Source organism: the organism of the source record quoted next, unplaced genomic scaffold (assembly GCF_019419815.1).
Source record: "Pyrus x bretschneideri cultivar Hongxiangsu unplaced genomic scaffold, Pyrus_bretschneideri_v1 Contig1, whole genome shotgun sequence".
NCBI classification, from domain to species: domain Eukaryota; kingdom Viridiplantae; phylum Streptophyta; class Magnoliopsida; order Rosales; family Rosaceae; genus Pyrus; species Pyrus x bretschneideri.
The window spans coordinates 18,405,668-18,431,166 of NW_025999390.1; the positions used below are offsets into that span (position 1 = coordinate 18,405,668).

Sequence of the window (25,499 nt, forward strand, 5' to 3'; positions counted from 1 at the left end):
GAACGAATATGTCGACAATGGTTGGAGAAATCTGAAGAGGATGAAGAAGCGAGGGAGGCGCTGTGGGATTGGTTGGAGAAATCTGCAGAGGATGAAGAGGGACGGAACTGGATCTACAATTGCAGAAACGGAATGGCTGAAGGCGGCAGTGGTTTAGACTTTTAGCACCTTTAGCACGCTTTATATGATTTAGTTAGGGTTTTTTATTAAGCATGTGCATACCGATAAAAACAAGGATTAAAGCCCAACCTTTCGTTTTGTTAATTAGAATAAAAGGCCCAACAAAACTTATGGGCTTAAAATTTTACATATATACTTACTTATAGATATATATTTTTTTAAATAACATTTTATTTAAAGTTTATTTATATATTATAGAGTAAATTTAATTAATTTTATATGATATGTAATAAATTTAACTAAATCCGCCTAGGCTTCCATCTAGGCTCCATCTAACTGTCTAGGTGCTAGGCCCTAACCTATCATATGACTAGCATCTAACATTGTTTAGAATCTTACACAAAAATAGGAGCAGACCAAAAGAGAGGGTTTGGGGAAAGGAAATAATGGAAGAGAGAAAGAGTGAAGGTGGTAGGGAGGCTAAGTGGGACGATACGAATCAATCCAACAAGAAAACAACAAAATAAAGACCAAGAAGCAGACTTAATTGGCAAGAAAAGATTGAGAAAAGTCAGTGTGACTACCTACTCCTACTCCTGCTCCTTAATTGGACCAAAAATAATTATTCATTTTCTAGGGGCCTCTATGCATTCTGAGCGCGGTTTCCAACTACTTGCTGAACGATTTCAAACTGCTTGCTAGACGGGTTCCAACCACTTGCTTGGTAAGATTGCAGAGTTTTCTGACTAGTGGGATTAATTTAAAGCGAAAAACCGATGAAATAATTGAGAGAAATTGGTTGAGGCTAGGCATCATCAAGGATTAACTTTTAAATGTTAATTAAAAAATCGACAATAGCTACTAAGTTCTTTTTATAGATTAGATTCAAAACAATTAGCTTAATTAATACCGAATAAATTAACCAAATTATGAAGAAGGAAGAATATTTTCTTAACAAAGAAACCCTAAGCTCTTTAATTCTCATTCATCATTTAAGTCTGATTTAGGCATCAGCAGACACCTGATTCATCATTAACAAAGTCTAACATGTTTATTCTTTTATTTGGTGGCAGATATTCGTTTCTAATTCTATTCCTCACTTCATCATTCTAACTATAGATTTTGTCCAGAAACAAAATCATTCTATTTATAGATAAACCAAGTAACACCGAATAATTAACAAGGGTAAAGATAAAAACAACAATAAAATGTGATGTGCAGGGTAGCGTAGTAGGGGCAAAATTAACAATTTATGCCAGAAAACGAAAACTATTTTTCCACTAAAAACAAAACAAGAGATGGAAATGTACCAAAAAGTCAGGATCGGTGGCTTACCTTACCCCTTCTTGTATTAAGTCAGCCATAGTTGTGGTGGAAAAAATACAGGAATTGTTGTGCTGCTGCTAGTCTAGTCCCATCCCCTGGCAACCCATTTCATCCGAGGGATGAAGGAGAGCGAATTAAGTACTAGTGTTCTGCGTCAATACTCAACTCTCAACTTTGGTTTTTTCAGTATTATTTAGTACTACGGTCTAGTGATATTACTCTTTACTTAAAATAAGAGGTTTTAGGTTTGATTCTTGTTAAAAGCGAATTTTAACCACATTATTAGAACTCATCTGTTGTGAAACTTAGGCCACTCTTTTTTAATATAAATAATATCGCTTATTCAAAAAATAACCTTGATTTGTTTAGTTTGGTTTTGGACGACTATGGGCTGGACTTGTGTAGTTTGTACTTTTAGGCTTTAGCCTTGACTTTAAATCTTTCTGGGAAGTTAAATGGTGGATTCAACTGATGGTTTGAATTTTTCTTTTCAAATCAGTCTGTCTCACGTTCAAACTTTCTTTTTCTTCTAAGTGTAGTTAGTGTACAATTTAGCTTGAATAAAATAAAAAACATTGGGGAAATTCAAGCCAATTTCATCCTTGAATAATAAAAAAATCTTCCAGTCTATCGACTATAATGCGAGTGAAAAACCAAGTATCTAAACTGACTTTTTTTCGCTAAAATATGCCCTTAAATTGATTATTATTTGCCAATTTCATCTTGATAAAAGATTTGATGGTAATTTATCGATTTAAATCACGTAAGTTGCACATAATACACTATAGGAGATAATATTGTCATTTTCTTGCCCATATACCCGTAATATTTCGTATAGACTGCGAGCTTAATTATTAATTTACTCTCCATAATTAACTTTGTGCATTATTTTAACCAAAAAAAGAATTCTTAAACTCATTACAAATTAGGGAATTTTGTCTCCAACCTTGTCTGTAACTCGCAAGCGGATGAGCACAACTTGATGATCTCTCCCCTGGTATCCATGAGAGCTTTCTCCATGTTCTTCATCACCTGGATCATAGTTGATTGTAGCTCCTCATAGGATCAGTACTTGTGTTCTGTGTCAATACTCAATTCTCAACTCTACCTTTGTTCAGTTTGGTATTTTATTTCGTACTACTACGGTCTCGACTTGTATTTTGGGCCTCTAAATCTTCATGAAAATAAATATACTACCCCACCCAGTTTGTTTACACCATACTGCCTTGTATTTCAAATTAGCCAATAACCAAGCTTCAACATCAAGGTTAAAGGACAACCTTGCTCTTCTTAAGGCTAAGAGCACAAAGTACAAGAAGAATCAAGAGTCGAGTTTCTCTTGACCTTTTGCTCATTTGTTAAAAGCCTATCTTTGGTAATTGACCAAGAAAGATCTTACATTTTGGATGGCACTTCAATTTCCATATATATTACGATGGAGAATGAGACCATTCAACTCCCCAAAAAAGGAGATCAGAAGCTGTTTTGACATTGAATTGACCATTTGAACTTTGTCCCCATATTATCTTATACATGCCAGCACACAAAGCACCAAGAGGGTGACTAGCTATTATTTGGACCAGCTCTTCTGGAAGATCATTCCTTAATTTGTTTAGATCCCGCCAACCATCTTTAATGTAAGCAGCAACACAAAGTTCGTAGACATATCACTAACGCTATCAAGTTTATTGATTAGCGGCTCTCTAAAATCCAAGGGTCCATCCAAAACTGTGTGTTCAGTCCATTGCCTATCCTCCATAGCATACTTTTTCTAAGCAAATCAACACCATGCACTACAATACTCTCTTCCAAGTATAAAGGAAGGACCACCCAAAGCCGAGCGCAGATTATAGGAAGAACCTGAACCACCCAAAGCAGCCTAGCAGTTGCTAGTTAGAGCATTCCCAAATGGGGGCTTTATCCTCCAAGAGGCTACTATATTTCAAGCCTTAGTGAGAAATTTCATCTCCAATGAGAGGAAAATGGGGCTAGATCCACCATTTGGGCTATCAACTTCCTTTCTTGTGTAGCATAAACTTGGGTTACATCTAGCCCTAAAAAACAATGGGTCCCACGAGAAAAGTAGCAGCCCATATGAGCCACATTCTGTCACTCTCCCTCCACTTACGATAACACTGATACTCTCTTTTATTATTTTTTTTAAATTATTTTTTCTTATATATTTTTCTTGCAATTTGGCTAATTATGATTGTTTTAAATTCTATAAGAATCAAACTTTCAAATGGATTTAAAGTTCATAGGAATTAGTAGGTGAAATTTTCAAATAAAGTTTTTCAAAATTGTATGATACTAATTTACCAATTGGTGCTAGGTAAAATGTGTTGTACGTGAAAATCAAATTATTTCAGAGAGTGTATTGGAGATTTGTATCTTTCAACGGATAGAGATTGAGATAAGAATCTAATCCAACGAACGGTTCCTAAGTAATGACATCTAACTTTATCATAAGTTGAACTTTTTAGGTTGAAAAGTTCACAATTTTTTGTTTATTTTTTTATTTTTTTTAAGTTTACACGTCCAAAAATCAGCTTTAAAAAGCTAACACAAAAAAAAATCATCGCATAATCAAATTACTACATAAATAAATATATACAGCCCTATATAAGCCTAAAAGAAATAGTCCCTTATTGTGAGAGATTTTTTTATAAAGCCTAAAAGATTATTGAAGCTCTAAAATGAACTATATCCATAATTTTTCTAGTCCTATATAAATTCCCTGAGTAGGGATGCTCTTAGCCTATTAGGGCAGATGTTACAGCCTTTTGACACAAGGATGTACTTTGCTTGCTGAAACTTGATGACATCAAAGAGTATAATCATGGAAGAACCCGTGAAGTACTAACAAATGCCAACACCAAATTTGGGTCGTTGGATAGTTAGATAATATCGACTCATATCCTCAGTGTTGTTGGTTTCCAGCATGTTTGTAAACTTCCGTATAATATTCGTGTCATAGGTATGTATTTTTCAATAAAACTTTTTGTTTTTCGTACGCATATTAATAATCTATTAAATTGCACATTTTTTAAAATTCTAATGTATGATACACTATTTGTGAGATTCCACATCGTCCAGAGGAGTGATCCTTATATGTATATTCCCATCTCTACCTAGCACGAGGCATTTTGGGAGCTCACTAGCTTCGGGTTTCATAGGAACTCCGAAGTCAAGCGAGTAGCATACGAGAGCAATCCCATGATGTGTGACCCACTGGGAAGTTCTCATATGAGTTCCCAGAAACAAAATCGTGAGGTCGTGATTGGGGCCTAAAGTGGACAATATCGTGCTATGGTGGAGTCAAGCTCGGAATATGGTGGGGGCCCGGGCGGGATGTGACACTATTATACACATAAAAACGCACTTTTTACGTTTAAAACATATCATTTTCAAGTATTTTTAATAATACAAACAAAATTCACGCATTCTATTTATATTTTAACATATTATGAATAAATATAATATAAATATTAAAATTTAAGAATTATGGCCCATTAAGTGATAATCATATGTCGTCATGTAGAAGGACGAAATAGTTTTTACTCCCAAAAAATTAAGAACATTCTTTATTATTAAGAACAAAAAAAAAAAAAAAAAAAATTCCAACATACAATTCCATTCCCAACCCAAACATTGAAGCTCAGGAAAAAAAAAAAAAGTAGGAATAGACGAAAGTAGGAATAGACGACCAAAATCACTCACACCAAAGTAGGAATAGACGACGAAGAGATGGGTATTTTTTTTCGGGGCTTTTAAACTTTAATCCTTTAAGAATATTGAAATTTAAAATAAATTTGGTGTTAGATTACATATTCCTTTAAGAATATTGAAATTTAAAATAAATTTCGGGGTTTTTTAACTTTATTTCCTTGGAACTTGCACAATTCGTGGTATAAATGGGATACAAAACCCTTGCCGGTGTCTACACGCCTAAAACTCAAAAACACATCGTACTTCCATCGAGGAGCTGATTCGAGAGAAAGAAGTGGGGCAGAGGCTCTTTGGGTGCTCATCGCCATTGCAAAGAAAATGAAAAGTGAACGAAAAACCACGATCAAAATACTCACACAAAAGTATGAGCAGACCAAAAGAGAGGTTTTGGGGGAAGGAAATAATGGAAGAGAGAAAGAGTGAAAGTCGTGGGGAAGCCAAGTGAGATACTACGAATCAATCCAACAAGAAAGCAAGAGACCGAGAAGCGGACTTTATTGGATGAGGATCCCATTGAGATCCAAATGGTAGGGATTCTAGAAACCCTCACATTCTAACCATTCATCGTATATTGTACAATTAATTTTTTTAAAATACTATTTGTATATAATTTTAAATAATAAAATTTATATAATTTATGACCGTATGATTTATGATAAACAGTTAAGATGTGAGAATCCTTAGATCTCAACCATTTGGATCCGAACGGGATCCGAAGGACCAAATCCATTATTGACAGGTAAATTGCACAAATAGATTGAGAAAAGTAAGTGTGAACAGGCAGCGCTCTACTTACTCCTACTCCTGCTCCTAAATTGGACCAAAAACCAATTTTTCATTTTCTAGAGAGGATGAGGATCTTTTTTGGATTTTTTTCGGAGTTTTAGAGATTCTCATATTATAGTTGTTTATTGATATTGTGTGATCAAATTTTCATTAAGTACTATTTATGTTTAATTTTAAATAAAAATGTCAAAATAATTTGTGATATATAATGAACGGTTAGAATGTGAGAATTTTTAGTATTTTCACAATTGGATTCCGATGAAATCCAAATCCTTCTGGGGCCTCCATGCATTTTAGACGCGGTTTCCAACTACTTGATGGACACTTTCCAAGTACTTGTTGGATGCTTTCCAACCACTTGCTTAGTAAGACTGCAGCGATTTCTGATTAGTTAGATTAATTTAAAGTGAATATGACCCATGAAATAATGAAGAGAAATTAGTTGAGGTTGAGGCATATCATCAAGGATTATTAACTCTTAAATGTTAATTAACAAATCAACGCTAGTAGTTATTTTTAGATTAGATTCAAAACAAGTAGCTTTTAAATTTTAATTAACACCAAATAATTAACTAAATTCTAAAAAGGAAAGAACATTTCCTCCACAAACAAAAAAAAAAAAAAAAGGAAAAAACCTAAGCTCTTTAATTCTCATTCATCTTTTAGATCAAATTTAGGTATCGAGAGACACTTGTATTGACAAAGTCTAACCTGTTTATTCTTTTCTTTGATGGGAGATATTCGTTTGTAATTCTACGCTTGTGTGAATTTTTTTTTCCTCACTTCATCATTCTATCTATAGATAAAATAAGTAACACGGAGTAATTAACAGAGGTAAGATAACAACAACAATAACAAGTGTAGTATAGTGTAGTAGTACCAAAACTAACAATTTATGCAAGAAAAAGAAAACTATATTTCCACTAAAAACAAAACAAGAGATGGAAATTGCACCAAAAAGTCAGGATTGGTGGCTTACTCTTCTCATTCAGTCGGTTATGATGGGATTTTTCTTTTTCCCACTAAAAACAAAACAAGAGATGGTACCAAAAAGTCAGGATTGGTGGCTTACCCCATTTTTTCAAATACCTCGACGGTTTCTAACCACTTGCTTGGTAAGACTGCAGCGGTTTTTTACTTGTGGAATTAATTTAAAGTGAAAATGACCAATGAAATAATTGAGAAAAATTGGTTGAGGCTGAGGTATTATCACGGGTTAACTTTTAAATGTTAATTATTTAATACTATCTAAATAAAATGTTTTAAGTTTGATTCTGGCCGAAAAAGAATTTGATCCATATTATTATTAGTCCATTGTGAGGCTAAGCGCACTCATGTAGTCAATTGAGAATTTGAGGGTTTTTAATGTTTTTAATGAATCTAAGGGTATTCAATCATGATTTTAAGTGATTTTCTGAAATTTAACGTGTATTCAATCAAAATTTTAAGATAATATTAAAATCCTTAAAAATATTTGTATTCAATTAAGATTTCAAAGAAGTTTATAGCATTCTAGGTGTATTCGATTATGAATTTATTTTAAAGAATTTTAAAACATTAAGGAATTTGAGGGAATTTGAGAGCTTTCGTATTACAATTTATGCATCACAAATCTCACCTCTTCCCTTGAGATTTTGAGATAGTTGAATCAAAAAATTTCATGGAATCTATACAAATAAATTAAACTCCTGTAAACTTCATGGATTTATAAATCCATTAATATCTCTAAAATATACACCCCTAAATTTGTAGACAAAGTTTTGGAAACTAAAGAACATAGAAGTCGATGATTGGTTTATTAGTTAACGTTGATAAACATGCTTATTTACATTAGTGACACATCAATTAGTGTGTAAATTTAGTATATGAATTTAGTCTCCATTGCATTACCCTTATGAAATATATGTCGTGGCTTTGGAAATTTTTTTTTTTTTTTCAATCCATAAAAAAAGCATTGTTAAATTCAAAATTATGTGAAAGAATAGTGTCAAAAAACTAAGAATAAGACGTGGAGAAGACATAATTGGAACAGAAAACCCTCGGCCTGGTTTTATTAGCTTTCCCAAAGAAGATTATGTCTCTTTTCGCCAATCCTCTCTTTTAATTATTTGGACAATCAAATAATATTTAAATTGCATAATCAAACCAAGAAAGTAAAGAAACGATAAATTATTTGATCAGTCGAGAAAGAAAGTATCTCTATAAATAAATAAACAGTTGTTTACAGAGCCAAAACAAAGACTAAACAAAAACTGAGTAATCCACAAGAAAGAGCTGAACTTGGCCAACAACCAAATGAAAGGACAAAACTTGACAACCAAAAACAAGTGAAAGAAGACTGGACTTAATAGTTACGAAATTTCAAGGAAGCTCACTCTTGATGTGTTTGTGAGAATTAATTTAAACTAAATAGTATCAATGAACAGTTTTCAATCCCCTTATATATAACAAAAATAAATAAATAATCATGTAACAAGCACATGTTCGTGAGTGAAAAGTTTGAATATGAGTTGATGATTACTTGTAAATTACTGAATACAGTAGGCAAAATTACTAGCATCATTCGTATACCAAAAATTATCATTGGATATTCACAATGCTAAAATATTTTATGAGAAATTTTATTTCAACCAATATAACTTCACACCAAAATCACTCACACCAAAGTAGGAATAGACGACAAAGAGATGGGTATTTTTTTTTCGGGGTTTTTTAACTTTAATCCTTTAAGAATATTGAAATTTAAAATAAATTTCGGGGTTTTTTAACTTTAATTCCTTGGAACTTGCACTATTCGTGGTATAAATGGGATACAAAACCCTTGCAGGTGTCTACACCCCTAAAACTCAAAAACACATCGTACTTCCATCGAGGAGCTGATTCGAGAGAAAGAAGAGGTGCAGAGGCTCTTTGGGTGCTCATCACCATTGCAAAGCAAATGAAAAGTGAACGAAAAACCACGACGAAAATACTCACACAAAAGTAGGTGCATACCAAAAGAGAGGTTTTGGGGAAAGGAAATAATGGAACTGGAAGAGAAAAAGAAATAAAGTTGTAGGGAAGCCAAGTGGGACAATACGAATCGATCCAACAAGAAAACCACAAAATGAACACCAACAGACTTAATTGACAAGGAAATTGCAGAAACAGATTGAAAAAAGTCAGTGTGAACAGGCTGCGTTATATTTAGGAGCAAAAATAATTATTCTTTTTTTAGGGCCCCATTTATTCTGGACGGTTTCCAACTACTTGCTGGACGGCTTCCAATCACGTTATACATGTTATACATGTCTCTTTCAAGATTTTTCACACTTCGGTCTGTTTATTGTTGGGACCCACTACTTTTCTATGCTTTATCTTTTTTCAAAGCTACAAGCTTCTTCTTTATTGATTTGACGGTAGAAGGAGTAATTTCTTCACTCTTCCGAGTTACTCAAATTACCCAAATAAGAACTCCTTTCGTGTTTGTCATTGAAAAGATTATGAAAATACTTTCAGTTTGAATTCATAATCTGGAGAGCCACTATCTCGTGCACCACTAGCAGAACTATCACTAGGACTATTTGATGTCAAGTGCTTGCCATCCTGAAGTACCCGAAAACATGATAAGCAGGCAGTCATTCAACAGGTGTACTTATACATATCGAAATGTAAGAGAAACTTTCATACATCCAAAGTCTATGTGCGTGTGTGATTTCACCATATAAAGGTTGGAAGACTACAATAAAATCATATGAACTGAACTATAAGGTTGGATGACTCATTTAGAATATATATATATATATATATACACATATATATATATATATATTAAACATATAAAGTAATAAAAAATAAGATAAAAAAATGTCTATAAAAAAAAGCCAATCCAAAAATTACAAAGGGAAAGAAAAATATATATTAAATATGCAAAAACACTATGTCTATGCAAGGAGGAGTTTAATTTCTTTAAGAATCAAATACTAAAATTTAAATAAAAATAATAAAAGAATCTTATCATAGTATTTCAGCATTTCAAATTTAGCTCAAAATAGGAAACAATGCAAGACAAGAGAAAACATAAAATTTAACCACAAAAGAGGTTTCTAAGTAGGCATATTTACATCAAGGTAGAGGCCTCCATCACTCCATCCGTCAATTTTCGAACGCCCACCTCTGCCAGAGGAAATTAGTGATTTAAGGCCTGCAATCCACACTTGCGCCTCAACTTTGTCCTTGCAAATCTGGACGCAAATAACAGATTATCATAAATATTGTTATTATAAATAAAAATAGGAAACAATGTAAAGACAAATAATTTTGAGCTTCCACCACTAACCAGATCAAGAGACCGCTTTCCGTTATTGTATGGAAGAGAAAATGATAAATAGTCCTTTTCAGGACGTAAATATCGTTGAAAGACAGCCTGTAACAAATTTTGGAGCAAGATGAAATTAGAATAAGTATCACTAGAAGACTTAAATTTAAACTGCAGTAAATCTATGCCAATCATGTACTAAAAAATTATATCAAATTTCTCACAGTTCTTTGTCCAGGAACAATTCTTGTGACAGAAGCCAACTTCAAACTTCTTTTGATACTTGAAATCCAGATCAAAGTTGATTCGTCCTGAAATTATTAAATGCAGCAGTAAGTAGAAAATAGAAAGAATTTAAGCAGACAAAATTTGTGAATTAAAATACAATAAATATAATCACAAGCAAGAACCATAGAAGGCCATTGAAATGCTATCTACCACAGAAGGCCAGTGAAATGCTATCCCATTAGCAGTATTTTACAATGCATACATCAAAACACAAAGTAGCATGGTTATGCAGCAACGTAGCAGCACAACTAATGTCAACTGACATTTAACATATTCCAATACCTTACAAGGTGAAATGTATAGTCTATCAAACCTTCGTAGCTATTAATGATATGTTTCTCCAAGAACTATAGACCATATTTTGCCTTGACTGACCTCAAACTACACTACGAATAAGTTCTCAAATCTCTCATCCAAATTAAATATGCCATAGAATCTGGCAAACTGCCTACTGTACCCTTTGGTTCCAATCTGCCATATGGATCGGAACCTAAATTAACTCAGATTTCCCATTCAGTTATTAATTTAATTAGCAGAAGGGAAACTTGAGAAATTTTATCTTTTCCGTTATAAGCACAAATGGAAATTGTATGCTTGTGGGAGAAGAAAGAAATTACCTAATTGGCACTACATTACCACTGCTAAGCAGGAAATTCAATTAAATATGTTTCGTAGCATTCTTGACTTCATCCTTCTACAAATTTTACTGTCTGTTCATGCAGGAATTGCGGAATAAATTTTTTTATTTCAACCTTAATAATTGAGCACACCATGTTCTTTTTCTTCCATGGAGTGGACAAACCACCAATATTTTAAAAATAAAAAATAAATCCTAATAGAGAAGCTTTAGATACAAACTTACAGTAGAAAGTCTAAATGGACAAAACTTAGGCTTTCCCTTACGACCATATTTCAGTAGTTGAGCACCCTCCTTCAAAGCAATTATTGACTGAAAATCATTTAATCATTCAAAACCATGAGAAAGATATGAAGCGCGGATAAACGCTGTATGAACTAAACATAGGACCATATCAAATACTATTCTAATTATAACGTTACCCTGAACTCCATACCGCATATAGTAATGACTTTTTGACTTCCAACTCAAGAAGCATACCAACTTAGTTCTCATTCAGTTACAAGTTACAACCATCCAAAACATATCATAATTCATAACCATCCAAAACATATCATAATTCATAACCATCCAAAACATATCATAATTCATAACCATCCAAAACATATCTTAAGAGAATAAATCGCTAAATCCAAACTTTTAAGATATTAAGAAACCCTATGCGTCTTCTAAAGTTACTATAAAAACTGTTCCAAATAGAGCAGCAGGTTTTACACCCTGCGAAGAAAGTAAAATGTGGTTTCCATGCAATGCCATTTCCATTAGATCACTCAGTCGCAATAATCACTAGACATTTATCGTTCGAAGATGTCAGTACTTTACATATGCCTCGGAGCAAACCCAGTTGTCGATATGGAAAATGCACATGGGAAAAATACAAAATTAAAAAAGGTTCGAAACTTCGGCCCTGTTTGGTTCTGTAAAAGCACCCATACTACATCCATTGAGCCAAAAACGATGAACCCAGAAGTGATCCTCAAAACCAAAACCTTGAGAAGAATATGTTCCCACTAATTAAAGAGCTCTCCATCCAATTTCCACTTTTTAGAGGAGGAAAAAAACAAATCTTCTGCTTTTCTAAGTAATTAAACAGACAAATAATTAGGAATTTATTTCATTTTCTTTGTATTTTTTGATACATCTGCAAAAACTAAAAAGAGGCAAAGAGAATTTAGAGAGAAAGAGACCGACCTGGTCGATGTCACGGTTGGCATTCCCGTAGCTAACAAGATCTGCCATTCCATGTGACAGAAATTACCGTAACGCCACCACCCTCTCCGATCCCCCGCCGGAGCTCCGTTCATCATCTACCTTCCAACTGGCTCTCGCGCCTCCGTGCAATACCATCAACGGCCACGTCACCACCACCACAACCACCACTGCTCAGCTCTCTCTTTCTCTACACTACGCGGCGCAGATCTGCCGAAGCCCTAAGACCTCCAGTTCTGATCTTTGACTCCGAGCAAAGAAGAAACTGAGCTCGAAGCCGTGGACTGTTGGGAAGCTGGTTGCGGAGAGACCGACGGTGGGTTTAAAAACGAAAAGGGCCTCAGAGAGGAATTTAGGGAGTGAAAGAGAAAAGAGAAGGGACGAAAGGGCGTCGGAGAATGGGACGGGAGGGGAAGCGGACCGGACGAAGGAGCGAGGGAGGGAACAGAAGAGAGAGAAAATTTAGGGGGGGTGGAGTGGGGGCCGTGGGGCGTGTCCGAGTCTGTAAAAAGCAAACCTGTGAAAAATTGAGTACTACCGATCAAATAAATCAAACTCTCAAAATAAAATAAAATAAAATATGTATCTAGAATTTTAGAATTTGATGCAACTGAGTACGAACTTGTTGAAACTACATGACCAAGGTGGAAAGTTACTCAAAGTTTTTCTTTTTATAAACAAGGTTAAACAAGCCATTTAGATGTGTCCTCCTCGTATGTTGTTTTTAAAAACGTTTTGTTGTAAGATTAAGATTGCAGCAATCAGTTTCGATTTTCTTTTTTTTATATAAATAGTGTCGACCGGCCCTATAAGTATAACTTTTCTTTCTTTAAGGAGTTTTATTTGTTATTTTCCAAAGGTGCCATCGTTGAAAATTGGCGAGGTGTAATGTCTTCAGCCAAATTTGAACTGAATGTAATTGCAGTCTAAGTTTTGTGTTCCGTTTTTCGTTTTGTTTTACATAAATGTTTACGTAACTACTCATATACGTTATGATAGACTCAATTTCGAAAACACTTTATCATTATAAGATTGTGGTTATACTTTAGTGATGATTTTGGGTCCTTGTAAGAGTGCAAGTGATGCATCCTTTTCTTCCTTACGGGTGGTATTAGGTTTGACTTTGAGCGTTGTGAGAATAGCAGGATGACGATAATGGCCTTCATTAGGAGTGATGTGGCGAAAAGAGAAGCGACCAAGTTGTACGTTGGTCTACACACAAGCAGGACTGGAGAAGGGTAGAGAAGGTATTGTACAAGTGAAGGTGGGTTCAGAACTTCAGAGGGATTTGGTGGCGGTTGTAACGCCAAAGGTAGCAGATTTTGAACCCAAACGAGGAGAATGTAGGAGTTTGTGAATACCTACTATTGCACCAATGTTTCATAAATCCATATTAATTTGTGTGCACGAATGTCATTGATTTGTATTAAGGAAATACATGGACAAATATTCTATGCATTTTTAAGTGGAGAAGATCCAACAAAAAAACTCGACTCCTTTGTAAACATGAATATCAACTAGTAATGTGCATGTTAAAATATAATCATTCTTTACTTACTAAAGATAAAAGAATGACTGCATGAACTTGAATGTATAAACGAGTATATGGTTTGTTTGGGGTTCCTTTTTTGGGAAAAAAAAATACTAGGAAGTGTTTTCTATTAACTAAAAACACTTATAACTAAAGTTTGTTTGGTATTGTTTTTTCATTAAAAGCTATTTCACTTTAAAGTTAAACATTAAAAAAATGTCTAGTAAAAACAAAATATCTTGCTTATTTTAAAAGCAGTAGCCTCCAGACATTATCTTTGAAACCAGCATGCATGTTGCCTTTAAAAGTTACTTCCATAAAAAGTTGAGTTGAACCTTTAATATATATTTTCAATTCCTTAATACCCTTATTAATTAAAAAAATTATTTATCTTTTTTACTTGGTTTTATATTATGTTGAGAAAAACAAAAGTTTTATTACACTTATTTTTTCTAGCTCACACTTTCTGTTTTGTGTCCCTCCAAGACTTAGTAGCTAAGAGCTTATTTGGATGTGCTTTTAAAATGACTGAAAGCGTTTTTAGAGAAAACATTTTTGGGTTTCAAAAGCACTTTAAGTGTTTTCTGCAAGAAGCACCAGTTACGTGATTCTTTCAGGAAGCACCTTAAGTGCTTTTTCAGGATTTACTTGCATCTTTACTAATGATTGGTTCTAAAAACATTTTCACCAAAAGCGCTTTCAATTATTTCAAAAGCACATCCAAACGAGCTTTAAACTTCTTTGGCGAGCAAAGGATTTTGGGCAGTTCTGACGTACTGTCCAATTAATGTGAGAATTTTTAATTATTGTAGTTTTGTGTAATATTCATCCTTACTTAGGATGGGAACTTTTCGTATATTTACTGCACCATTATTATAACAATTGCAATTTACATTCCGTACTGCGCACTCTCATCAATAGTTTTAAGTTTCGGTTTTGATTTATTCACACTTTTTATTTTCATGATATGGTTTCGTTACTTTTCATTTGTCAGCTATCGTACCTTCACTTTGGTGGATATCCGGGTCGGGTGGTGTCAGCAGGAGAATCAAGTGTTCGAATGTGAGTATAAGTATAAGGGTATTTAGGCTAGGTAGTTTTGAATTATAATATCTTATCGATGCTTTAAATCACTTTTGACTTGACAAGGCAATTTGTGAAATTGTTATATAATCATTCATGGTGTTGTGTATGGATCTTTTTAAGATTTTTGTTTAAGCAATTGGTTGAATGATGATCATGTTATACATTATGTGGATAAGTAGAATCAAACAATTTTGGCTTTGTTTTGTCCCAATTGACCATGTCTCTAGTGAAGTTGTAATTCATTTTGATGCTTGTAAATCAAATTGTACTTCGACTAAGCAATTTGTTGAATTATTAATATATTACTTATTGTGTTTGAGTAAGTGAAGGTTAGCAGAACTTGTTGTTAATTGAAGCTTAACATTATTATCGTTAAGTTTGTCCAGATAAGTAGGAGCGAATAACTTCGGTTTGCTCTATAAGTAAGTTCACACTGTTATACATACATATTGGGCATCAATAAGCTTAAGCCAATTATGCGTTATGTATATTGAGAGTAGAAACTTACTATTGTAGTCGACAAAACTTCATCTTCCTCGATTCTTTAAAGATCAGATTTATTCTTACATGCAATGAGCATGATTTAATTTTCTTTAGTTTGAGAAGTCAAAATAGCCAAAAAGCCCTAAAACCTGTGGGACTTTGTTCTTCAAGAAAAAAATAAGGAGGGATTATGGTAAGCAGTTATTTGAAGCGCATGTTCCACCAAGGTGGCTGTTTTGCATTCTGATTTCTCTCTCAGCTCTTCTTACATGATCGATGCTTTTATCTACGTACTCACCCATGAATAATGCTAAAAAGAGAAAAACTCATACTATAGATATATAGCACCTTATGTTTACACATTTTCCTAAACCCTAACCCTAATTCGACAACCCTAACCCTAATTTTGTTAACTCTGAATGGTGGCAGCTGGCAGTGCATGGTGGTCCACTAAGGGACTAGAGTGGTTTCGGATCCATCCTAACAACTGTGTAAAAAAATTTCTAGCGACATGAAAAGAATATGAATTATCCTTGTGAATAAGTTAAGTCAAACGACATCATAGCTTATATTTTTCTAACAGTTTTGTTTACTTTGGCTTTGCGGTTTCTTGAAACTCAAGAATGAGGTTTTAAAATCGACTTTAATGTTATTTCTAAAGCAACCTAATCAACTATTATTTGCAATCCTTCTCTTTGCCCTCCTTTTTTTTTTTTTTTTTTTTTTTTATTTTTTATGTCAAACGATTCAAACCAAATTTCTTTGTATTTTTGTTCATATAGTTTCACATTTTTTACTAGTTACCCTGGTCTCTACATCCTACTTAGTTGTATTATACACTTTCTTTGATTCTCTCTATTAAATTTAGCGGATCTTTAATTTTGTGAAGATTATTTCAATTGCTCATATTACAAGTTCACAATTTTTTCTCAATACATAATGAAAGGCCCTCTCTCACAAAGAATTCTGGCTCAGCCATTGTGGCAGTGCCATGATTGCGCAATTTTCCCATGCTAGGGCTAGCCTATTTGCTGATTTCAAACCAAAGAAAAAAAAATCTGATACCAAAGAGTAATTTCTCTGATCACTTAGTTTAAAATCCTGAAAGCAACAAGGTGGGACATGATTTTATAGATGAAGTGGATTTGGAAGAGTGGGTAACTTATGCTACTAATAATGGCAGTAGTATAATTGCATGATGATAACAGATAACCACTTGAAAGCCGCCTATTTGCTGTTTGGTATTTGGTTCGTGATGCAAATTATAATTGTGCTACTGATTAAAGTAGGGTGGTAAGTACAGCGAAAGAAGAATTCTTCATGATGTGAGAACCGAGAAGTGTATATAATGTAGGAACGAGGCTTCCAAAGGCTTGCTTTGCGGACAAGAAGCCAAAATTGCAAAGTTGATTTGACACAACCACAAAACCTACCTACTTGGCATGGTCGCCTTCTTGCCATGCATATGGGACCATTGCATACAAATTAAGGATCACTTTCACTCTTTTGAGGACTTTTAAAAGATTGAAAATATTTTTAGATAAAATATTTTTGGAACCAAACTTTAGTAAAATGCAAATTAATTCCGGAAAAACACTTGAAGCGTTTCCAGCAAGATGTACATAACTGGTACTTTTTAGCATGAAGTTTTTCAAGTGCTTTTGGAATCTAAAAATATTTTTTCTAAAAGAGTTTTTAGTCATTTAAAAGTATTTGTCGAACAAGTCCTAATTCTCTTTTCGATTGGCCAACTACATTTTACCCAATTGGTTGTCTATCATTATCGTTACCATAGTAGCTAGTGAGCTTTTTAAAACCCGAAGGAAATATAGATGTGTAGTGGGAGGAAGACACAACAAACAAAACACCCATAGAGGTTCAGGAGATCCTCTACTCATCAAGTTCTTTTCACTTCGTAGTACCCCACCATGTTGTGACGAGTGCAAACAAACTGCAAGTGTCACTAATTATTTATCAAGTTCTTTTGATATGGTCTCTTGATTATATATATATATATATATATATATATATTCATATGAATTACATATGATCATCAGATGATGATTGTATTAAATACATGTTACTTTTGTAGCCAATAATATTAGCAGAAAAAAATAAAAAACAAAAAGTTGTTTGTATATTATATGTTTGATTGTGTCAAATGATCTGATATTTACAAATTTACTTAAGTTACCTGCAAATAACACAACCCCAACACACTTGCACCAACATCTATGAAGATATGAAGATAATTCTTTGGCATTGCATCTGAGGAAAAGGCCGACTGCAGATTAAGCGAAGGACCACCCAAAGCAGCCTAGCAGTTGCTAGTTAGGGCAGATGTTGCAGCCTTTGACACAAGGATGTACTTTGCTTGCTGAAACTTGATGACATCAAAGAGTATAAGCATGGAAGAACCCGTGAAGTACTAATAACTGCTAACACCAAATCTGGGCCCTTGGACGGTAGATAATATCCACTCATATCCACATTCTTCTTGGTTTCTAGCGTAGTTAGTAAAGTTTACGACAAGAGAATAGAATGAAAATATTTATTGGTTTATTTCTTAGTATTGAAAGAAATCTCAATATCGAATTCTACGCATGAATCAACAAAGAACAAACTACATAATTATGGCATTTAGCCCAACAAATTGAAAAAAGCCCATACATAACGGTTATAGGTCCAGCAAGAAAATCTGAATGAAATATGGTAATTGGGTTTAAGCCCAAAATACAATCCACTAGCAATTTCCATATGATTATTAAATTTGACTTCCACCTACCTTCTTCCAGCCCAGTCCGAATATTTAAAACCTCTTCACCGTCTTCGGACCATTAAATTCTGACTTTAATTTGCTTTGATAAAAAATTGTTTACAGGATAAAAAGTTTCTTCTCATCTTGATAAATGGTAATGTCCAAAGACGAAGTGTGTGTGAACATTTTTTATTTTTTATTTTTTAAATGGATGGAGAGAGTAAGAGAGTGTGAGAGAATGTGAGAGCAGGAGAGAGTAGACAAAGATTTTTTTTTATTATTATTTTTATCTTTTATCTTTATTTATTTATTTTTAAATTGAAGACATTAAAAACTATATGTGGATGATGCTTTTAAAAAACAGTAAAATTTGTGTTCTTGTAATTACTAAATTGCCCATCATTTTTAATTATTTTCAGTTTTAATTAGAGAATTAAAATTGTAGTTTTATGGAATTTTAATTAACAACGAGAGTTCTATTAATACGTAGTTTAAAGCAAATGGAATACACCAACTAGAATTACTAGCCGGAAATATAGATTTGGTTTGGCATGAGAAGTAGAATCACCATTACAATAAGAAATGAACGTCTTCTAGTTGAGCATGGTATGGAGTTTTGATCTCTCCAAAACTGCTCAAAAAACGTTTTTGGAAGAACATTCGCATCCCGTCACCTCGACTAACTACAAGCGAGAGTGAGGAGAGAGAATGACCAAAAATAAACCTAAATTGTGGATGTCGAGTCGATGGTGTCGATTTTAGCATGGGGCAGAAGTTTCTCTACTTTGGCACCACATGTTTGAATTCATACCAGAACGGGCAAAAATATACTACGTCAGCTCTGGTTTTTTGGGTTATTTTCTGGAGTAGTAACAGGTTGGAAAACTAAAGCCTCAGCTGTCTTTGCAAGTTGCATTAAGGCATATGCATAAAATTCAAAAACTATACGGAAAGAAAGGGCAACTGAAAAAGAACATGAGGTCCTCGAGGCCGAGAACAAACGTGTTTTGGAAAGTTGAAATATAGTTTTCGATATATTCTACCAAGTTCCAACCACGTTTAAAATAGTTCAGTTAGGCAACATCTGCAGCTGAAGTTGCATTCTGAAAATAATCAAGCCGAAATTAACCCGTTACGACAAACTTCTTCTCATCCTGCACATAAATAAATATTCACTTTTTGGTTGCGTCTTAGTCTCGCCATTAAGAATCTAGTTTCAGTTTGAGTTCAAAATTATCCTGCATTTATTTGAAGAAAGCTTCCTTGTCCGTTTTCACATATCATGATCGGCACTGTCCAAGCATTGTTACATTATTATCCCTACAGCTACTTATCTGTTCATAGCATAGTAAATTTTGCTTGCTGATGTGAAAATGTCATAACATATATTGCTTACATATCTTCCATACCTTGCACTTTTTGTTGAAAACTTATTTACATAATACGACTTTGCATCTTTTTTGGTTCAATTTGACAATAGATGAGAGACGCACATTATTAACTGTATGTACACATACTTCATTGCTGGATCAAATAAATTAGCTTTGAGGGAAAAATAAATAATCAAATATCAGGTGGGTTATACTGGGATTGAGATGGTGACTTACTAACATAGATTCTGAGAAAAAGCACCATGTTTAGCTTTCCAAGTACGACTCTGAAGCATTGAATGGTTATATAAAGCAGAAAGCAATTTTTATTCTTCCTTCTGCCTTTTGTGAGCTTGTTCTTGGTCATCAAAACTACCACTTTCACTTGAAGCTGCTTCTTCCCAATATCCATGTGTTCGCTTCAAGATTTTCAATGTTCGGTTGAGCTCTTCCAAATCTTGCTTGTGCATCAAACGAGCCCCACACATTTTCACCAGATTTGGTTCACGATCTATTTCAAATGAAAACTGTTCCTGACATTGTTCTCGAGACAAATAAAATATCCAAAGGTGTTCTGGCACCATATGCTCTGTTGCAGAAATTTGACAAGAAATCCCAGGCAAACAGTTAAGATCGACAAAATTTACACGGCAAGTTCCGAAGTTTCCCTTAGGTAGTGCAAAAGCAACGCAAAAAGCAATTCCCATCCAGCTGCTACATGATTGAGGAGGTAGCTCCACATTTAGCGAATGTCCCACAGTTTGATTGTTGAACCACTCGGGAATCCCCTTTCCGGGGCATACAATATAATTATGATCCAAAGAACGACAGATTCCCTGCACCAAAAGAACCATTAGGTGGGGAGAGAGAGAGAGAGAGAGAGAGAAGGACAGAGAGAGACAGAGAGACAAGAGTACCTTACTGGCGAATTTCACGATCCTTGAACATATTGTATTCATCCAGTCTTCATCTTCAACCAATGTAATGCAATTCAGAGAACTGAAAGTAAAATCATAAATATTGGCAAATCTGCTGCTCAACTTCGAGGGATCCGACAACCTTTTCAAGGAGGTACAATCATCTACTTCTACGTGTAATTGGCTATATGACGGAAGATCTGGCAGTTGCTCAAGTCTTTGGCACCCATTCAATAAAAGAAACTCAAGTCGAGAAAGGCATTTGATGCTTGCTGGAAGGGTAATAAAATTGTTTCCACTAAGATCTAACATTCGTAAAGAGGACAAGTTATCCCCAATATCATGGGGGATATCACCTTCACCAAGATCACAATAGAATAGTTGTAAGTTCTCCAAACAACGCAAATGATTTAAAGAAGACAACACCAAACCCGAACAAGGCTCTTTGCTCTTTCTAATTCCAAATAAGCGGAGAAGGCCCCACTCTTCCCTTGGCTTAACCATTGATCCATAAGCATGCAGCTGTTTAAGATTTTTCATATCAACAAGTGGCTCTCTTATTGCGTTTCACCCCATACGAAGTTCCTCTAAAAACTCCATCTTCCCTGGGAGTTTTTCGATTTTTGAACTTCCGCAGACATGCAGCCTTTCAAGAGACTTCAAATTACAAATCTCAATAGGAATATCCAACAGATTTACGCAATAATCAATATCCAGTACAGTAAGTCCAACCAGATGTCCAATTGTTGAAGGTAATTTCTCAATCGCAGTCCAAGATAAACCAACCTCGGACAAATTTTTCATCTGCTTTGAAAATTCTGGAATCTTTTTCACTTTGGAGCATCCAGTAAGACCTAAAACTTCAAGGGAATCCATTTCTAGCTCACTTGGGAGACTCTCAATACTTTCACAGCAAGAAAGTTCCAAAACTTTAAGTCTTTTGAGAACTGCAAAAGACGGGTGTATCTCAACCAAATTAGTACAATCCTCAAGAATCAACTCCTCAAGATTTTGAAGACCAGTAAAATCTGGGGTACTTATCAATTTACGTGAATTGCTAAGATCAATATATTTCAAGTTGGGGAAATTCTGCAGAATACAAGAAATAATGTATATAAGCTTCCAATTCCAAAAACCTTACAATTTTATTGGACATAAAAAAATTGTTAAATAGCATTCATTGGGTATATTCTTACCTCTTTTCCATCCCAAAGCCGAACAAGTTTGCTATCACGCATTTGTAGTTCAGTAAGGAAACGCGGGTGAAAGCTTGGTGGAAGAGACTTGGAAGGATACAAACTCCAATTCATAATTCTCAAGGAACATGGAAGAAATTTGGGACTTGAAGAAACGATCAAATTGTCAAATTCCAGAAACCTCAGTCCAGACATGTTAGAGAAGGCTTCGCAATTCCAGTGCACCTCTTCTTTTTCGGGTAACCGTAGGCTTATGGCTTCAATAGCTCTTGTCCCCTAATAACCAAGAATGTAGGAAATGTCAATTTCACATTTAGTATCGTGCCAAAAAAATAATATCTTCTATCAAACTTGGTAATCTTACATAACTTCTTACCGTATTGTTCATGAATACATGAAAAATGTCATTGGGAAGCCACAACCTACTCCGCCGGCCAGGCTCTTTAGACTCGTTACCAACAATTCTCCATGCCATTTCTTGTATCAAATCATGCATCCCTATCTTGCTGTACTTGACTGAAGTATCATACAGGAAGCATTTTTCAGAGGTCAGAAGAGATTTCTCAATTAGAGCATCTATCAAGATCCGGCTTGAAATATCAAAGGAATTGTCTAGCATTTCAATTACTCGCTGCGTGTGCTTCCCTTTGTGAAAACATGCAACATCGAGAAAAATTCTCTTCTCCATCTCTTCTAGTCCATCATAACTTATTTTGAGTTTATCAAAAATTGTTGGATTAGGAATTTTCTTTAGATTATCCCGTGCACTATTCCATGCATCTAGATCTCTCTTAAACAAAGCCGACCCCAAATGTTCAAGAGCTAATGGAAGGCCTCTAGCATGATTAATGAAATACTTAGACAGTTCCAAAAACCCATCTTCGGGCAGATCTTTCTTAAAGGCATGTTGACTAAACAGAGCAAGAGCTTCATAATCATTTAACAACTTGACACTATGACATAAAGTTATGCCATGCTGGACTAGCAAACGTTCATTTCTAGTTGTAATGATAATTCTACTCCCACTACCAAACCAAGCTTCTTTTCCAGCTAGTACTTGTAGCTGGTTTATTTGATCCACATCATCAAGTACAAGAAGAACCTTTTTGTTGCTTCTCTGTGTATATGATTCCCAACTGTTGATCCCGAACTTGCTCAATCTTTTCTTTCAAGACTGGGAAAAGAAGTTGTTGTTGAAGACTAACTGGAGTACGATCTCTGATATTTGCGAGAAAGCAGTAAACCTCAAAATGATGGAAGATTCTATCATAAACTAGCTTGGCAAGGGTTGTCTTACCGATGCCGCCCATCCCCGTTACCCCTATAAAGCGAACATCATTGGCATCATGAGCTAATAGCGAACCTAGTTGCTCAAGCCCAGAATTAATTCCGACTAATTTCTGTGAGGAATCTGACACGGTGAACGCAGCTTGCACTTTCCTCCACACACTGTTGACGATTTTTTCAATAAGCTCACTTTCACACCTACATGGTATAAAATAACCAATCAAAAAACATAAGCGAAGCATTCAAGTTTGACTCTGGAAATTAAAGTTGTCATGCATGCTTACTTATATTGCTTCGAATGCCAACCAGAAATTTTGGACAGTCTTTTTAGATCAGCTTTCCATTGGACAACCTTCTTTTTATCTTCGGTGGTGATGAACTTTTCTTCATGCTCCGCGAAGGCTTTGGCAAAAGATCCCCGTTGATTTCCAACGTCAGATGGATCTGTCTCGTAAAAGACCGGCAGAACTGAGTTCCTAGCTTCCATGCATTGAAGAATGGCTGTAAGTTCATTCATGCACCATTTGGAAGAAGCATAGTTTGGTGACAGAACAACGATTGCAATATGCGATTCTTTTATCGCACTCGGGAGCTCAAGAGGAATACTTGTTCCTTCTTCAAGCTCTCGATCGTCAAAGAAAGTAGTAATTCCTTGGAACTTGCACAATTCGCGGTATAAGTGGGATACGAAACCCTTGCGGGTGTCTACACCCCTAAAACTCAAAAACACATCGTACTTCCATCGAGGAGCTGATTCGAGAGAAAGAAGTGGTGCAGAGGCTCTTTGGGTGCTCATCGCCATTGCAAAGCAAATAAAAAGTGAACCAAAAACCACGATGAAAATACTCACACAAAAGCAGTGGTCTAAAAAAACGGTGCGGCCGCCTAGGCGCTGGGCGGCGGTGCTCCGCCGCGATTAACCCGAAATCGTTTGTAAAATCGGCAAGGTTATTAGGCGGCGTGCGGTCTGGGCGGACGCTAGGCGGTCTGGTGGGATGCTGGGTGGTTTGACGGCCTGAGAAGGAACATCTGTAGCGAGACCCGATTTGTCTCCCCGAGTCTCGCCATCTCCCTCTCAATGTGCAAACAAAATCGATCTGCAATTGCGAACGAATATGTCGACAATGGTTGGAGAAATCTGAAGAGGAAGAAGAAGCGAGGGAGGCGCTGTGGGATTGGTTGGAGAAATTTGCAGAGGAAGAAGAGGGACGGAACTGGATCTACAATTGCAGAAACGGAATGGCTGAAGGCGGCAGTGGTTTAGACTTTTAGCACGCTTTAGATTTAGTTAGGGTTTTTTATTAAGCATGTGCAAACCGATAAAAACAAGGATTAAAGCCCAACCTTTCGTTTTGCTAATTAGAATAAAAGACCCAACAAAACTTATGGGCTTAAAAATATATAAATCTAACATAAATTGTTTAAAATTTTACATATATACTTACTTATAGATATATATTTTTTTAAATAACATTTTATTTAAAGTTTATTTATATATTATAGAGTAAATTTAATTAATTTTATATGATATGTAATAAATTTAACTAAATCTGTCTAGGCTTCCGTCTAGGCTCTGTCTAGCTGTCTAGGAGCTAGGCCCTAACCTGTCATCTGACTAGTGTCCAACATTTTTTAGAACCTTACACAAAAATAGGAGCAGACCAAAAGAGAGGGTTTGGGGAAAGGAAATAATGGAAGAGAGAAAGAGTGAAGGTGGTAGGGAAGCCAAGTGGGACAATACGAATCAATCCAACAAGAAAACAACAAAATGAAGACCAAGAAGCAGACTTAATTGGCAAGAAAAGATTGAGAAAAGTCAGTGTGACTACCTACTCCTACTCCTGCTCCTTAATTGGACCAAAAATAATTATTCATTTTCTAGGGGCCTTTATGCATTCTGGGCGTGGTTTCCAACTACTTGTTGAACGCTTTCTAACTACTTGTTGAATGATTTCAAACTGCTTGCTAGACGGGTTCCAACCACTTGCTTGGTAAGATTGCAGAGTTTTTTGACTAGTGGGATTAATTAAAAGTGAAAAACCGATGAAATAATTGAGAGAAATTGCTTGAGGCTTGGCATCATCAAGGATTAACTTTTAAATGTTAATTAAAAAATCGACACTAGCTACTAAGTTTTTTTTATAGATTAGATTCAAAACAATTAGCTTAATTAACACCGAATAAATTAACCAAATTATGAAGAAGGAAGAATATTTTCTTAACAAAGAAACCCTAAGCTCTTTAATTCTCATTCATCATTTAAGTCTGATTTAGACATCGGCAGACACCTAATTCATCATTAACAAAGTCTAACATGTTTATTCTTTTATTTGTGGCAGATATTCGTTTCTAATTCTATTCCTCACTTCATCATTCTAACTATAGATTTTGTCCAAAAACAAAATCATTCTATTTATAGATAAACCAAGTAACACCGAATAATTAACAAGGGTAAAGATAAAAACAACAATAAAATGTG

General features: G+C 34.9%; 1 protein-coding gene and 1 pseudogene across 6 annotated transcripts in view; both read right to left on the reverse strand.

Annotated features, from left to right (window-relative positions):
* Positions 1–9,319: 9,319 nt before the first annotated feature.
* Positions 9,320–25,499, reverse strand: part of LOC125480047 (PH, RCC1 and FYVE domains-containing protein 1-like) — a 65,875-nt gene continuing 49,695 nt past the window's right edge. For 2 of the 6 annotated variants that reach the window (XM_048590279.1, XM_048590271.1), the window contains exons 4-6: positions 10,280–10,366; positions 10,065–10,184; positions 9,320–9,555 (exon numbers count right to left, since the gene is read on the reverse strand). In XM_048590279.1, coding sequence (XP_048446236.1) covers positions 9,442–9,555; positions 10,065–10,184; positions 10,280–10,366 — 321 coding nt within the window. In that variant the 3' untranslated portion in view covers positions 9,320–9,441. Of the gene's footprint in view, positions 9,556–10,064; positions 10,185–10,279; positions 10,367–10,482; positions 10,570–11,408; positions 11,496–12,374; positions 12,906–25,499 lie in introns of those variants that run through there. The other 4 variants (XM_048590275.1, XM_048590294.1, XM_048590292.1 and 1 more) reach the window with 4 other exon arrangements.
* LOC125480039 lies at positions 21,067–24,287 on the reverse strand (annotated as a pseudogene).